The sequence below is a fragment of the Tenrec ecaudatus genome, chromosome 16, assembly GCF_050624435.1.
Source record: "Tenrec ecaudatus isolate mTenEca1 chromosome 16, mTenEca1.hap1, whole genome shotgun sequence".
NCBI classification, from domain to species: Eukaryota; Metazoa; Chordata; class Mammalia; order Afrosoricida; family Tenrecidae; genus Tenrec; species Tenrec ecaudatus.
In genome coordinates, this window is record NC_134545.1 from 45022552 (window position 1) to 45040505 (window position 17954).

At 36.8% G+C, this 17954-nt stretch overlaps 1 protein-coding gene across 2 annotated transcripts in view; it reads right to left on the reverse strand.

The window, feature by feature from the left end:
- ADK (adenosine kinase) overlaps positions 1-17954 on the reverse strand; it is a 560488-nt gene that overhangs the window by 316914 nt on the left and 225620 nt on the right. For both annotated transcript variants that reach the window (XM_075534681.1, XM_075534682.1), the window contains exons 5-6: positions 8597-8769; positions 3372-3480 (exon numbers count right to left, since the gene is read on the reverse strand). In XM_075534681.1, the coding sequence (XP_075390796.1) occupies positions 3372-3480; positions 8597-8769 (282 nt within the window). The remainder of the gene's footprint in view (positions 1-3371; positions 3481-8596; positions 8770-17954) is intronic.

Genomic DNA, 17954 nt, shown 5'->3' on the forward strand with positions numbered 1-17954 from the left:
TTTATGAGAACAGATTGCAAGGTCTTGTCTTCTGTAGAGCAACGAATGGCTTTCAGTTGCTGACGGTTAGGTTATCAGGCAAGCACGCAATCATTGTTATATCAGGGCTCCTTCAGTAATTAATAATTAGGAAACCATAAAAGCCGAGAGAGATGTATGCTACATGTAGAAAAACAATAATTACAATGAAATGGAAAAGTTATATCAATAAATTATTTTTCCCTTTAAAATTTTTGTTTCAATAATGAGGAGAGGAATAAATAATAGTTAATAGAAAATAGCAATATGGAGTCACAATGTGTAGGAATAGACTCAATGGCAGTCAACTTGGTTTTAGCAAGAAAGTAAAGACATGGAAATAATAAAAGACAGAAATAAACATTCATCTGGTCATATATTTTCCAGCATACATGCTAAAATATACCAGTTTACAAAGTTCTTTGTTCTATAGTACCAAATAAGTTGTCATTATGTAAAAAAACAACAACAGTAAGAAGTAAATTAAAAGCTCAAGAAGAGAATCTCCTTAGCCTTTTCGAGGAAATAAAAAGTATGATGACAAAATGCAACAAATTCAAGGATAATCAAAATAACAATAACAAGTGGGCAAATCATGTCATTGTTTTTTTCTTGAGGGCACCCCCACAAAAACTGGAATCTTCTCTCCCACCAAAGCTATATTTAAATTTTTACATAAAACAAACTTATCACCTTCAAAGTACTCTCCATTACACTTTTAATATATTTATCAAATCTGTGATTCCATTCTCTATGACTTTAATCATTTTACAGCTCTTTTTAAAAATCATTTTATTGGGGGCTCGCACAATTCTTATCACAATCCATACATCCATCCATTGTGTCAAGAACACATGTACATTTGTTGCCATCAGCATTCTCAAAACATTTGCCTTCTACCTGAGCCCCTATCTGCTGCTCACTTTCCTCCTCACCCCCTACCTCATGAACCCGTCATCATTCATAAATTATTATTATTTTATCCTCTTACAGCTCTTATAACATTCCATATACCAATTGTATCAAGCACATTTGTATACATATATTGCCATCATGTGATTCCATTCTTCAAAACAGTTTTCAAACTCATCTGTTTGGATGGCTGACAACACCTCCCTCGCTGTTTTTTGCTAAAAACTGGTGCACGGAGATGGCTGCATGAGCAGGTGCACTGTTGTGGTGGCAAAACCAGGCCTCCATCAGTCACAAATCAGGCCTTTTTTGTCGCACACTGTTATGCAATCTTTTCAGAACCTCTAAAATTTACAGTCTAAATAGAATGCCTGAGTAACAGTCTGACCTGGTGGAACAAACTCCAAATGCACTACAAGTCAACATTTTCGTCTGTTAAGAAGCTGATGGACATCCAGAATGAGAGTTGTCATCGATCGACATTTCACTATTTTTGAAATGAGAAACCCACTAGCACACTTGACTGTTTCCCATACGGCTGTCCTTGTGAGCTGTGTTCAACGTCACAGCAGTTTCTGCGGCACTTTCCCCGAGGAAGAAGCACAATTTCACAGCCGCATGCTGTTCTCTTACATCAGCCATCACAGAAAGCGACTTTGAGAAACTGCTTTCACTAAACATTTCCCTATGACCACAGACAACCTTCCCAGCTGATGTCACTGGGTGCACTAACTCAGAGTGAGCTGCTTGAAGATTCCCTAGTGGGAAAAATGCGTACAACAAAAGCTCCACCCAGCAGCTTTTTACCATTGAGGTATCCCCTCGTCCACACTTCCGAAAAATTAACAGTTCTAATTGCCTAATCATTTTTCATAATTGTCATACTGTCACAGAGCTCTTATCAAAAATATGATTCTTGTGCAAGAAGAAACAGATACTGTAGACATGTTGCCAGAAGAGAGCAGATACTGGACACCAGGCTTGGTACAGTGGATAGCAGTGAAGAACACCCGGAATAACATAGACTGACATGATGACAGCAACAGGGGGCTCGTCATCAACAGATACTGTGAGGATGGAACAGGACCAGGCAGTATTCTGTTGTACACAGGGTCGCTGCAAGTCTGAACCAACTCCACAGCACCTAACCAGAACAATGACTATCCACTGAAGTACAGAAAACGGTCAAGTGGAAAAACTTTGCATCACAGGATCTTGTAATATATCACAGTCAACCTACATCATGAAAAGTTTTATGCCATGTGATGTTTTTGAAATTCAAACCCCAAATGTGGAATAGCTTGAAATAGTGCATAAATCCCTTGCAAAGAATGAGACTAGCAATTAACAAAAAAGAGTTAACTTTGAGAAATAAAATAGAAATTAAAAATAGCTAACGAGAAATACTTGGAATTAACATTTTCCCTCGCATATTGGCAGAAATAGCATGATTTTAAATACTTTTTCAATGTAGCTCTTATTTGATAGCGAAAACAAAAGATAGTACTTACTACACAAAGGAATCAATAACATCCTTGTAAAGCCTATAAAAGTGCGCTGAACATGTTTTAGGAGACATTACCACTAGACTTAAAGTAATAATTATATTTTCAATAAACATGCTTTACTGGGTAATCCATTTTTTCTACTTTTTACCAGCTGTTTTATATAGCTCAGGTAGAAGAATGGCAGCAGCTGTTAAATCCAAACCATACATTATATGCATATGAGATACTTTCAATTTTTCAAAGGTATCTACTTATTTATGATCACTCATATTTAATTCACCTTAGAAAAACTAAGTAATGATGATGATTAATTCAGAAGGAATTTTTAGTACAATCTTTTCTTAGAAATGAATTCTTAACCAATTATTTTTATGTCAGGAGATTTAATAATTCAAATTACATACTACCAGATTTAAAAGGTTTGTCATGATCAATGAATCTGAAATATTAAATATAAAGTGTCATGGTAATTATTGTGGACTAAATAGCAATTAAATTTTTTTAGGCAAATAAGATCAAATTGTTTGCAGTGAGTATTTATGCTAATAATATTTTTCTAAACAATACATGCATCATTCACAGCAAATTATCTAGAATTATAACATGTAAATTTGCAGAATTGCTTTACTTAGTTAAATACAAAGTGTTTAACTTAGTTAAGTACTAATTTAAAAACTAATTAGAGAATTTTGAACTTGGTTTAAAAGCATATGTCTATAAAATATCCCAAAAGGCAAAGGACTGAAGCAAATAATAAGAATTATGCTACCATGAAATGGCCATATTTCTGTTCCGTTTAGTAAGCCTAACATATACTTGAAATGGTTCATAAATTTTCAGGAAATGGACATGACAATTATTTTAAAATGTACATCACAAAAAATTACATAGTCATAAGCATGTGCTAGAATTTTGCATTAGGTAACTACTTACTGCTATATAAAAAACTCTCGCTTTCTCTACCAACGTCCAGTTTTTCTCCAGGTCTAGATGTTTTTCCTTCTTATAACAATTGGCAGCAGCAAGATTAGCTACAAGGGACCTAAAATAACCAAAGAACAAGAAGGAACATTTTACATATCCTGTAGCCGCATCTGTCATACCTTTATACCGTGTTAATTCCCAATATTGTTGGCAAATCTTTTGCTTTACAATTTTAATTACTTTTCTTGATATGTACTATATATGGATTTTAAATAGAAATAAAATTACTTTCCTTTTGAAAACTTTTTCAGACTTCGAAACACATGTTATATTAATGCTAGGACTCTGTAAAGCACCATCAGGTATTTTGAGAAACTGGCATTTGATTATGCTTTTGATACTAAATTGATAATCTTATCTCCTTTGCACACTTTAATAGTTCAAAATACCAAAAAGCTACCATGCTATTAAAAGGATCCTTCGTGGCATAGTGAGTTACAAGCTGAACTGCTAACCGCAAGCTCAGGAGTGAGAAAGTCACTAGCTAGTGCTCCTCTGGAGCAAGATGAGGCAGGCTTTCTACTGCAGTCAGGACTTAAGCCCACAGGGACCGGTCAACTGCCCCATAGGATCACTATGCATCCGAATCCACAAAATGCCAATGGGTTTTTAGAATGTTGTTAAAAATAAATAAAGAGAGACCTACCAAAATGAATATTAACTTAAAAGCTAAATATAAGATTAACTTCAGAAATGGAACATAAAATTGTAGACCATATTTATTCTCAGTAGTTAAGGATTGGAATTAATTAACATTACTTTCTATAGTTGATAACTCCCAAATTTTACAAGATAGTTTGGTCAATATGTCTTTTTCTAATTAAATAGGAGAGAATTATGGCTTTGAAAAATGTTTCACAACTTGAGGTGTTGGTGATACATACTCACTGATATGTCTATGGACACTATACTTAAAAAAAGATTTATGTTGAATTAGGTGAATGAAAATAAAAGTAACATCTATCAATATCAGATAATTAAATAATTTCTATGAACTTAAAAATATTCTAAACTTTTTTATATTTATATAATCAAGACTTCAGATAATTTTTGACAAATATGGTTGCTAAATAAAAGCTAATTTTCCTAGGAGTAGGGCCAGTTATTAAATATTACTATTAATCCTTTTTGGTAATAAAACCATTCTTTGGTTGGACACTCCATATGTTCTCCAAAAGAAACATACAAGAATCCTTATTATATATATTTAATATAAGACTATAATTTTCAAAGTCTTATATCACTGAGTTAAGTTTTGTATAGTAGTAGCAATAGTTACTAGTATTATCTCATACTTTACGCAAATTCATTAAGCTCCCAGACTTGGGTGATTTAAGTGTAAGGCACCCCATCCTTGCCTTTCTGTCATTCTGTATCATCTGGAAAATCATCACTATAATGATAATGTCAGGATATTAATTACGTTTTTGACATGGAGAGCCCTAATAACTACTTTTTTAAAATAGCAAGCTACCGTACAAAAACAATTCAGCAATTGTACTTTAGCCTGCCTGAGTAGTGTCTCAGACACAATTTGACCCATTCTTTACCAATGACAAAATTTCGCACCTGCACATCAAAGCTAGTTTTAGAAAATTTGAAAAAGGCAGAAGTCTACAAAATATATTTCATTTTTGTTTACAAAATATATTTCAATGTATCTACAATTTTATATTTCAAACATGAACAGATGGGTGAATAAGCAATAGTTTTCCTTATTGGCATCTTTAAAAAAAAGCATTTTATTGGGGGCTCGTACAATTCTTATCTCAATCCATACATACATCCATTGTGTCAAGAACATATGTACATTTGTTGCCATCATTGTTTTCAAAATATTTGCCTTCTAGTTGAGTCCTTAACATCTGCTGTTCATTTCCCCTCCCTCCCCACTCCCCGCTCCCTCATTTATTTTATTTTAGTTGCTGAGGAATGCTTTAGTGCCTACACCCAAAGGCACTCCAGCCAGAGCTCTGGTTTCATCCTAAGCAGTAAAATAGACCTAATGCCCTGGTGGCTTACTGGTTATGAGTTGGGATCCTGACTGCAGGGTCAGCAGAAAGATGGGACTTTTCACTGCAGTAAGGAGTAGTCTCAGACGCTCACGGGGTCCTGTCCTATAGGGTCGTTATGAGGTGATGGCAGTGAGATCGTTTTGGAAAGACACCGTTATTTTCAGATCACTTAGTTGTCAAGGTGACCACAGGAGTGAGGAAGGGGCAGCACCTCTGATCAGTTTCCCCAATACTCTGATAAGGCAGGGCCCTAGTTTTCTTATAGGAAAGATACATGAACCAGGTACTACAGTAGCTGAGAGTATAGGCAGAGGGGGGCAGGGGGCAACAAGGGAAGGGGGAGAAGGGAGAGCTGATAGCAATGACTGTATAACCCCACTCAAATGGAAATAACAGAATTGTAGGTAAACAGAAACATTGGATGGTATAAGATAATGCAAAAAATATATTAATGATAATCATATATAATAAGGGTTCCTGGGGAGGAGGGTGGGAGAGGTGGGAATAAAGGAGAGCTGATATCAAAGATCTCAAGAAGAAAGAAAATGTTTTCAAACTGATGGCGGCAGCAATTGTACAATTATGCTTAATCTAATTGAAGTATGGATTGTTATAACATCTGTAAGAGCTCCCAATAAAATTATTTTTAAAAATAATAAAATAAAATTTAAACTCTGATATTGGTAAAAAAACAAAACAAAAAATTGCCTCATTTGTTTGTGAAAGTTGGATATTGAATAAAGAAGATGGAAAAAATTAAAACTATATTAAAAAGAAGAATGGTCCTGCTTAAGACTAAGGCATGTGAATAGACAACTCTCTTCTTTGTCCTTCCTAATTCTGGCTTGATAGCATAACAAAACCCCCTCCTAACTGTCTTTAGTACGAAAGCTTTAACAAAGATTATTGCAAAAGTTACTGTTTATATTTAGGTGTTTATATTTCGTCTGTTGAAATTATCAAGCTACCATCAACTCTGTTTATAAATCAATTAACTTGTATTGCACTTGGATCTCCTTCAGATAGCTTTGATGGTTTGTCAACCTTTTCCCCACTTTCCTTTCTTACAGCATATGCTGAACAAAATTTTGCTTTTTCTCACTATGACAATTCTGTGATACTTTTACCCTAGAACTGAATATATACAATGATCCAACAACTGGTACTCTTAACTATTTTTCAAAGATTGCATTTTACTTATTGAATGATACCTATCCATACAAAGAACCCTTGCAGTGTCGTAATTACATGTTGGGCTGCGATCTACAAGGTCAGCAGTTAGAAGCCACTAGCCATTGCGTGGGAGAATGATGGGCCTTTCTACTCCGGTAAAGAGTTAGTCTCAGAAACTCACAGACCGTTCTACCCTGCTCTGGAGTGTGTCACAATGGGTTGGTATTTATTCGATGGTGGCGAGTTTGATTTTTCAGTATCCATACTGATCCCCAAGTACCTAGAATGGAATCAGGTCCAGGACAGAGGTCAGGAGCAATTATTACCTCTCCCTCAGAAGCTTCCCAGAGTCTAAAGACCCATTCAGTTCTTGGACAAAGGTGCCACAAAAACCTGCTGTGCACACTGGCAGTGTTCATTCACCGTCCTCAGAGAGACCGTGCATGTATCCCTATACGCATTGGGTGTTAGGGGCCAGGCCTACAAATGGCACCATTATGGTTACTCAGAAAGCACAGGGTCCTTGAAGGCATGCACCTTCCCTCATCATTTCCTCGGGTCGGAGGAGATGGTGACAGAGTCCCACAGGCCTACCCTCCAAGCCATGTGCTGAGGGCCTCTGTCCTTCGCCATCAAGTCGACTCATAGAACTGCCCTGTGAGTTCCCGAGACTGTAACTCTTTACAGGAGTAGAAAGCATGTCTTTCCCCCACTTTGCTCCATAAGCTCAAATGTACCAACTAGCATTGAGTGAAAGAAAATTAAAGGGGTATGTAAGAAGAATGGAGCAAAGGAACCAGAAAAGGAAGAAAGTAGAAAAAGGAAAGGTAACAGGGAATGCGTGACATTTTTACTTTACCTGTAAAAAATGCAAATTTTCTAGTGAATCACTCTCTATAGGACAAAAAATACTGTTTTCTCCTTGAAAAAGGAGAAAAAACTATGCTTATAAACAAAGTAGCCATAATGATGGTAGCAACCCAGGTCATGAGGGAATGCCTCTATGCAGCTGCAAAAATGTATAAATACACATAGAGCCAATGCATGGGAAGCTTGCAATAGAAATTTCCAGTCCATATAAGGAAGAACTTTCTAACAAGTTAAAAAGTTGTAGAGAAATGTAATAGTTTATTACCTACCACTGGAATTTTTTAACATGGATATTTCCTAGAAATGAAGAGCTCTCTAGAAGAACTAAGTTATGTGAGACTGCATGTGATGTACTATAATATATGTATATGTAGTATTACATTAATATATAATTGGTGTTGTTGGTTGCCAGTAAGTTGGCTCTGATTCATGGTGACCTATGTAAATGTAGATACCCATACTGCTCCAATCTCCGGAGATGGAGATAAAAAACATTTACAGCCTAGCTAGAAAATATAAATTTTTAAAAACATGTAAATAAATTAAAATTCTTGAACCCAATTATGAAAAATGGGACTGGATGAGATAAACTTAAACTCCCATTTCATGTCTAAAATTCTATTATGTAGCATGAAGACAATAGATGTTTCAATGACGGAGATTTTAAAGAGAAAATAAAAATGAAATGAAAAAGGGAATAGGGCTCGAGTAAACATTAAATCCAATTATAAATGTGAGCCCCAAATTTCAAATTCAGATTGAAATTCAGATTTTAACATTGTTGATAAAACAACTGTTCATACATGGTATATTTAAAAATATTGAGTTGGCAATGCCTTTTAGAAAAGAGGATGGTGAGATTTCGTTTCCCAAGCTTTGAACATATTATCAGGAGAAACCAGTCCGTGGAAAAGGCCATCAGGCTTGGTAAAGTAGAGGACTAGTGGAAAAGAGGAAGATTCTCCAAGCGATGGACTAATGTGACACAGTTGTGAGGATGGCAAAGGAGTGGCAGTGTTATGTTTAGTTTGTATGTGGAGTTGCTATGAGTTAGAACATACTCAACGACATCTTGCAACAATAACAATGCAAAACTGCCGTCAGAATTACACCGACCTGTTGTCACCAGTGATACAAGCAGCACAAGTCCCTGTTGGTTGTTCATTTTGCTCATAGTAATGAGCATCCACATGGGCTTCTGCAGCTTTTTTCTTCAGGATCTCCCCAAACTTATCTAGACCAATGCATCCAAAAAATGTTGCTGCTTTGTGCGGCTGCTGAATCATCCACTGAAAGACAGAAACATAAATAACTTAGTGAGTTGCAAAAACAGTTTACACAGTTCAGTGTTAATCATGGATGGTGACATAAAACGAATGCTCTCTGAAGAGCAATGGCTGTTATGAATGGAAATGTAGTTCTGCACAACTATTTATGATATTATTTTAAGTTATGGAATCTAGGCGTAAAAGACAACACATTTAATGATCTTGTGATGTGACATGTCCCGAATAGCTGTATCTGTAGAGACAGCAAGTAGATGAGCAGTTGCCTAGACAGAGGATGAAGGGGGGTCCGGGCAAGTGGAGAGTTAATGCAAAGCGTATAAAATTTCCTTTTGGGGTGCTACAAGAGTTCTATTTCAAAAAGAAGTCCACTTTAGTTTTACGTTTCCTCCTCTTAAAAAAAAAAGTCATTCAGACCACTATTTAGGTTTGAGGGGAAAGGAATCTGGATGAATTTGCTGTTTGTTCTTAAAGAAACATCCTGTATATATTCATACAGACTAGCTTAAGAAATGACATCGGGAGGACCTGATGCAAAGGGCTTAAGTGGAGAGCAAATGCTTTGAAAATGATGAGGGCAAAGAATGTATGGATGTGCTTTATATAATTGATGTATGTATATGTATGGATTGTGATAAGAGTTGTATGAGCCCCTAATAAAATGTAAAAAAAAAAAAAAAGAAAGAAAACGATTAGGGCAAAGAATGTACAGATGTGCTTTATACAATTGATGTATGTATATGTATGGATTGTGATAAGAGTTGTATGAGCCCCTAATAAAATGTTTTAAAAAAATGACATCGGGGGGAGGGGGGAGAAAGGGGAAATCGATCACAAGGATCAACATATAACCCCCTCCCAGAGGGATGAACAACAGAAAAGTGGGTGAAGGGTGACAGAAGAAGATGTAAGATATGAAAATAATAATCTATAACTTATCAAGGGTTCCTGAGGGAGGGCGGGAGGGTGGAGGAGGGAGGGGGTAAAATGAGGAGCTAATATAAAGGGCTCAGGTAGAAAGAAAATGCTTTGAAAATGATGATGGCAGCAGAGGTACAAATGTGCTTGGCACACTGGATGATTGTATAGATTGTGATAAGAGATGTAGGAACTCCCAATAAAAGTATTTAATAAAAAAAAAAGAAATGAAGTCAATAATATCCTGCTAAGCCCTCCAGATATGCGGCTCTCTTCCCCCCCCCCACTCTGCATCAAGGGAAAGGGCATTTGAAATAGGTGCATATTATTATTATGAATCATGTATCAATGAAGTTTTTGTTGGTACAAGAGAAAAAATATCCACTGATCTCTTTAACTCTGAATGTTTTTTTTAACCTGTGTGACATTTTATAATCTGATACATTGGCCAATTAGAATGAACTGGTCCATTAAATTACATGTAAATTTCAAATGTGATACAGTATCTTATTTGGTAATATCACCATCAATCTTAGTAAAATAGTATTTTAACTACTACTGATGTCATCATGGTTAATATGAATTTTATAAAATTATAATTTTCAGTTGAAGGAACAAATTTTATTATTAGCAATAGATCCTGACAGGTTTTTTTACCCTGGAAGTGACAGGCTTACTTTTTATTTTCAAGGTAATGTCTGCCAAATAAGCAAGCTTTAATAAATATCATTTCTCTGTCAATCATTATTTAAAATATGTCTTCCTTAGAAAAATATCTAGTTCATACAGAAACTTATTTGCAGCATTGCTTTTCTTCAAGAAAACCTTGTACTTAACTTGTATTCATCATTTCCTCACACCAAAATTTTAAACGGTTAGCGTTTACTCAAAGCTAATAATTTTTGCTGCTTTCTAAAAATATTTTAATATCATTTTAATATGAGTCCAGGAATAGAGCAATATTGTTGTGAAAACCGAGTATTTTTCTTTGGAGACTATCTGACTAGTTCTCAGGCTCTTCCTGGGGTCTGTGGATTCCACCTTGAGAGTGTTGGCTAGCAAAATGTGAGGGCCATGTCTGACTTCCCTTATATATACAAGAGGGGAGGAGACTACACCTCCCTGTTTGTCCAAGGTTGATTCCTATCAGGCCGAGGTCAGATGCCTCTACCCTCCAGCCTCCTTACTGCTGCCATCCACGGTTCCTCCCTTGGCACTATACTTCTCCCTAGTCCTTTCCAATAGAATCACAGACAATACTCATGGTTTGGGGGTTATATTGGGGAAGTTAACAGTTTACAAGCTAGGATCAGAAAATATTAAGGATCCAGTTCTTTTGTCTAGAGAACCCCTTCTGTCTCATGGTGCCACTGCTGCATCTACCTCAATGCACAGAGATTTCAGATATTCTCTGTTCCTGCTTCTGAGATGGCTACTTTATACTATATACCAGACTTAGGGTCCTCTTCATCTACTTTGCTTGCTCCTACCTAGGGATTTGGGGATTATAAAAACTGTGGATATAAGAATCATACCAAGTAATTTCACTTCTCTGCACTGGCCCAAACTAGAATGACTTTTAAATGACTTTTTCCTTGTTCCTGACAATCACCTGGAGCTACAAATCCCTATTACCAGTATTTCAGTTATCCACTGCCATTGAGTCAATTCTGACTCAGAGACTGTAAACCTTTACGGGAGTAGTCAGTCTCATCTTTTCCCCTCAGAGCAACCAGTGGGTTTTTGCTGCAAACCTTGCAGTTAACAGCCCTCTGACCATCTCATATCGCTGCCAAGGCGCTCTACTATTCCCGTTGATCTCTCTAAATGAATATCCTGGTAACTCGTTATGTTCAGAATTTACCTTTCTTTAGCTACCCACACCTATTTGCCGCTCCTGTTCTGATATTATCTTTCCCCATTAATGATACAACCATCCACGAGTCATCCCATTATATCATCATGAACTTTATCATCATAATGAGTTTATATTTTCCTTTATGCTCACACAATTACTCCATCCCAGGTGTTGTCAATTTTGCCTCCAAAAATTCTCTTCCATCTGTCTCCCTGCTTTCTGTAAGATTCCTGCCATCGAGATCCTTGTCTCGTTTCTGTCACATTGTAATCTCTCAATTGGCCTTCCTTTGTCCTGTCTTCTTTACTTTTGTCCTCCTCTACTTTTTGTCAATAACGATGTAGGTCTTAGATGTCACTCTACTTGCAAACTAACCAATCGGCTGCTTTGGTTTCAAAGATGCTTACAGAAAACAAGATCCTACTGGGTCAACACAAAGGGCCTTATGATGCAAACCAACAGGTAACATAAACTCCATATTCACATCAATTCACCTTGTCTCCCAAGGTTCATGGGGTTATGATGAGGTTGACCCAGCTAGATGCTCTGATCCCAGAGTAACATCACAACTCTCATTCTGAAAACTCTGGAATTTTAGAAATCGCAATCTTTTAAAGGAACTTTAGGAACCTGCCAACCATTGCCTTTAGGGAAGACTAAATCTCCTAAGACTGTTTGGTACATAAACATCTTGAAAGAGAGGCTTGCTTCACTGCCATCAAACCAATGCTACTCGCAGTAAGAGACTCTGTAGGACAGGGTAAAACTGTCCCTGTCAGTTTTCCAGACTGTGCCTCTTTACGGGAGTAGAAAGCCCCATCTTTCTCCTAAGGAGCTGCTGATGGCTTCACACTTCTGACTTGCATATTGTAGCCTGACTTGTAATCACTAGACCATCAAGACTAACTACAGAGTGATTATTTTATAATGATAACTTCTGCAACAAAGTAGAGACATCTCATTAAAAGTGATGGGAGGAAATTCACCACGGATCTCACATATTTCTGTGGTAGCCTATTGTATGACACTGTATATTTTATTCTATCATGTGAGATTCTTGGTGAATTTTCTCACACCATTTTCTAATGAGAATTGTCTACTTTTGTTGCAAAAGTTATCTTTATAAAATAATAACCCGGGGGAGCGGGGAGGGAGGGGAAAAAAGGGGGGGACCTGATGCAAAGGGCTTCAGTGGAGAGCAAATGCTTTGAAAATGATGAGGGCAAAGAATGTACAGATGCGCTTTATACGATTGATGTATGTATATGTATGGATTGTGATAAGAGTTGTATGAGCCCTTAATAAAATGTAAATAAAAATAAAATAACCCAACCTGTTTTTCACGTCTTACACCATCAGTCCTTCGTACAATACACGATTATAGACAACATGTTGTACTAATTCTTTGAAGTAAGCCAATTGCGTTTGTTTCTGCACACATATGAGGAAATATTCCTCAAAAACAATGCTCATTTGTTTCTGATGTGAGGGGGAGAGTGCATTTGGAGTTTGTTCCACCGGGTCAGACTGTTAATCAAGCTTTCTATTTAGAGGTTCTGAAAAAAAAAATCATAACAGCATGTGACAAAAAAGGCCTGATTTGTGGCAAACAGCACTATTAACTAACAGCAGTGACTGCATGCATCCTTAAATAGTAAGAGATAACACCTACTGGAGTCTTTTTTTTGTGATGGATTTCATTAAAAAATCACTTGGGTATCTACTGAGATAATCAAAGGATTATCTCATTTGATCTGTTAGTAGAATACATTTCATCAAATATCTGACTACCTATTTTATAGCAGTTGCTAGTTTGGGAGCAAAACAGATAAAATTTTCTTATCTCATGTTGATAAGATGAGATTTGAGTTAAAATTCATAGTTAAGATTAGGGAAAAGTCTTTGGCTCTCTGGTGGAAGATCACTGTATTGGGCATGTCAACAGTCCCTAAAGGCAAGAATATTCAGAACTTTCCTGAATTTTGCAAGGAGTTCCATGTGAGTGGAACAGAATGTGGAATATAAGAGATGAAGTTTGGGGGCAATAAGGCAGAGGGCTTCCCACGACAATAAAGATTTTTTCTTTTTACTGATCATTGTTGCAAAAGAATGACATGTTTTAAATTAAGCAGGCTAACTCTGTGTGCAATGCAGTCATTTGAGAAGGAAAGAGACTGTCAGGCAAGAGGTTATGGTGTTTGGATTGGTGTTAATAGTGGAAGTAATGAGATGTAGTTGATCTGGAAATAATTTGAAAATATGACCAATACACTTTCCCCGTGATCTTGCTGGCATGACATGGATTAAAATTAAAATTTTCTTATTGCCAATCTTGCTGTCTCTCCCCTAATATTTTCTATTGAAAGCAGCAAAAATATTATTTAAATTTGATAATCTCACTTTTAAAAATCCCTTCAGTGGAATCCTACTGCATTCTGAAAAGAACGTATTCTCCTATGACAGCTGAGAGAATCCAACTGATCTGGCCTCACGCCAACCCCATGCACAAAACAAACTCCAAACTGCTATCAGTTCAATGTTGACTCAGAGACTCCATAAGACAGGGTAGAACTGCCCCCTCTGAGTTTCTGAGACTCTAAATCTTTACAGAGATAGAAATCCCTGTCTTTCTCTCAGTCGAAGAAAATTGTACCATAAATAGCAATGCTCATGGTACAAAATACTGCCTAGTCATGTATCATCCACCTAGTTAGTTCCAGATCAGATAATGCTGATTCATAGGATTTTCATTGGCTGGTTTTTGGCTGTAGATCACTAAGCTTTTTAAAATGTGTTCAGCATCATAGCAACATGCAATGAACTTATATTAATTGCTATGTCAGTGCCTACACATAAGGTAAATTGGCTGCATATTGAACCTAGGTCTCCTGCATGGAGATTTTTACTATGGAATCACCAATGGGCATGTTAAACTCTAAAACTCACTGTCCTTGAGTCAATGCCTAATTACAGCGAACCCCCTGACGGCTTCCAAGAGTGTTAATATTTACGGGACAAGAAAGCCCATTTTTTCTCCTGAGGAAGCTGCTGGTGGTTTGGAATTGCCCACCATATAGTTTTTCTTTGTTATAGATTTGTTTTGTTTGCTTTGATTTTTTATGCTGCGGGAGGTTATTTTGGTTTTTGAATACCCAAGAGATAGGAACTTTCTTGTTCATTAGACAGGAAAACTATGTCTTTCTTCATCTTTGTGTTGCCAGTGCTAACGATGTCTGGTACATAGAACTGTCTCATTAAACATCTACAGATCAGATGGGTGAACTAAATCATCTCAAACAAAGCATTTACATTAGATACGAGACTAGTAGCCTCGGACATTCTACTTAGGTTTTAGTTCAAACTTGTTGTTTTTGTCATCTCCTTCCTTAATCAGTCACTTTGCGCTTTTTATTGTAAAGTTAGTCATGAATGATTCTTCATTAATAAGCGAGTATACCTTATATTTTAATTTAGTTATTTATGTTTAGAAAAATGCATAGATTTTAGAATATAAGTATGCTCAGTTATACTATATGTCTTTAAATCTGCTTCAAAGGAAATGGGTTAGCTTTTATTGCTTTTTTTAAACACAAAATCACAGAAGGCTTTATTAAACAGAAACATCAAAATGTGTTACTGTTGCTTGGCATATCCTCCATTAGGTATTACACTTTAAAAAATGTTTTAATTATTTTTCTCTTCAAACCATTTTATTAAGGCCTATCCGGACATCATACTATACCATAGTTCAATCATACAAAGCAGTGTTGTACAATTGCTAAGGAAATCTTAGCTTTTAGACATGCCCCCACTCCTGGTCTTTTTCCTAAGGGAAGATAAGAATTAAAAAAAAAACCCACAGAAGTCCTTGATGTGAGTTCAGATTTACTACTATAAGTTGTTTAATAGAGGCAACTATTACTATGAGAACAAATGCATAGATTGTAAATAGATTTCCTTTTCAACATGAGAGTAGTATCCTTTTCTCTGGTATCATATTACTCTGCCAATTTTTTTTAAAGATCTGAAAACCCCTGTTTAAAACGTTTAAATGTTCCTGTAGTATTGCATTGAATTCAGTTATAAAAATTATAGCCCAAAAGAACTTACTTTCATATGTTTTATTTTTCATGCAGTTAAACATTTGCTTTGACATTAAAAAATCACTTTTCTAATCTCCACAAGATTTTTATAAATAAAATGGTACATATTTTAATATGTTGGGAGCTCTTAACAATAGAAGACAATCTGCTACTCTACAGATTTCTTTGCTTTAAATGCTTTCTAACTCACGCAGTGGAGAGCTGTTAAGCTGAAACGTTCTGTCATATTTGCAGCCTTTTGTACTAGAAGAGAACAGCCACAGTCAGCGAGGAAGGCGGAACTCGATGGCAGGGAGACTCACAGACAACTGTCTTTATGAAGGAAACGATCACCCACAAGTGCCACCCTCGTGGACCCTCGGTGTTAACTGTGCATGGCGTCGCAGTGTGAGGAGCTATGGACCAGATGCTTCTTTCGCAGCAAATCGCTTGTTATGTGACTGAGTGATCACACACTTTGCGGCTTTGATCACACACACCTTGAGGGAAGGAGTGATTTAATAGAGGCTATCAGTTCATCATTGTCAATAAACTTTGACTTGACCAGAGCTTTCTGGTTTGGATGTTGCTGCTGCTAGGTGTTGATGGGCAGATGTTTACTGGCTTGAGGGATTTAGTATGCTAGAAAAAGTAGGGGAGAAGGACTTTCTCCAAATTCCCTTTCGTTGGCTTGTTTGTGAATTTTGCAGAATTTTGGGGCTAACATTTAGCTTCAGTTGAGGTTTTGATGAACACATAAGGCTTATGTTCTCACCTCTCAAGAACATTCTGTTTTTTGTTTTTAACTTAAAAGAATTTTTCCCTTCATTTCCCCAGTTTTCTCAGAGTAAACTTCTGTGACAAATTCATCTTGCTTTATATGAGAGGGCTTCAAAAAGTTCATGAAAAAGTTGAATTTACATATAATGAATTTTACAACTTTTTGAAGTTGCCTTTTATACGGTATTGTCTTTGTTCATATAATTAGACAATTTTAGAACTGGAATTGATGTGCCGTTTCGAATATCACCACAATCCCCTGATTTCACAAGCGAGAAAAATGAAAGGAGCAATGATTGAGGCATCTCTATAGGTTCACACAATTGCATGACTCAAGTCGCCTTTAGATGCTAGACCTTATATTTCAGTAGACTTTTTATTACTTGCTTTCCCCCCTCACATATACAAAAGGAATAAGAGGATGCCTTCTAAAAATATAAACTTTTTCAAATTAATCATTTTATTGGGGACTCTTATAAACCTTCTAACAATCCATTATTCAATAGTATTAATTAAGCACACTTATACATATGCTGGCATCAATATTTCCAAAACAATTTCTTTCTACTTGAGCCCTTGGCATCAGCTCCTCTTTTCCCCCCCTTCCATCCCGTCTTCCCACCCTCATGAATTCTTGATCACTTATATATTTTCATTGTTATTTAGAGTCTTACACTGTCCTTGTCTCCCTTCACCCTCCTTTCTGTTGTTCGTCCCCTTCGGGTGGGGCTACATATCCAACCTTGTGATGGGTTCCCCCTTTCTTCCCTTCCCCACCCCGCTGCATTTCCCCACCCCTACCATGATATTGCTACTCCCACTACTGTTCCTGAGGGTAAAACCAGAAACTTTTCATGTGAGTGCTATCAACAAATTTCCTCTCCATTTCCTCATTTGTAAAATAAAAACAGAGTGCTTACTTCACTTTTAATATTTGTTTTGTCTCACACAGTGCTCTGTACTTTTTAGCTAGATTTTGTAATTTATTGTATGGCCACACAGAACTCACAGACAAAGCTCACAATTATGGACTTTATTAGGAAATCAACAGATTACAATTTAGGCAACAAATGCTCAGGATACAATTCCTTCGGGACACGTTACAAAGTTTTTAGGGCTGCTAATACTCCAAATAACATAGCACTCCACTATGCGCCTCGACCAGATAGCACTCACCTCCGGCTCTAAGGGTCAATGAACCCCAAACCAAATCCACTGCCATCACGTCGATTCTGATTCACAGTGACAGAGTAGAACTGTTCCTGTGGGTTTCCAAACTTGTAAATATTTTACAGGAGTAAAAAGTCTCATCTTTCTCCCATTGGTGGATTTGAACCGCTCACCTGTGGTTAGCAGTCCAACATGCAATGCACTACACCACCACTGAACCCAGTGACCCCACATTCCCAAATTAAGTGCCCAGTGTCACTCCACTCCACAGGCCAGCCTCTTGCTCAAGAACACTCAGCCTTTCTTGCTCTGTGTGCTGGGAAGTCCACTTTATTTCATTCTCTGGCTCCTGGTTCTGCTGATCATCTGTCACTGGTATC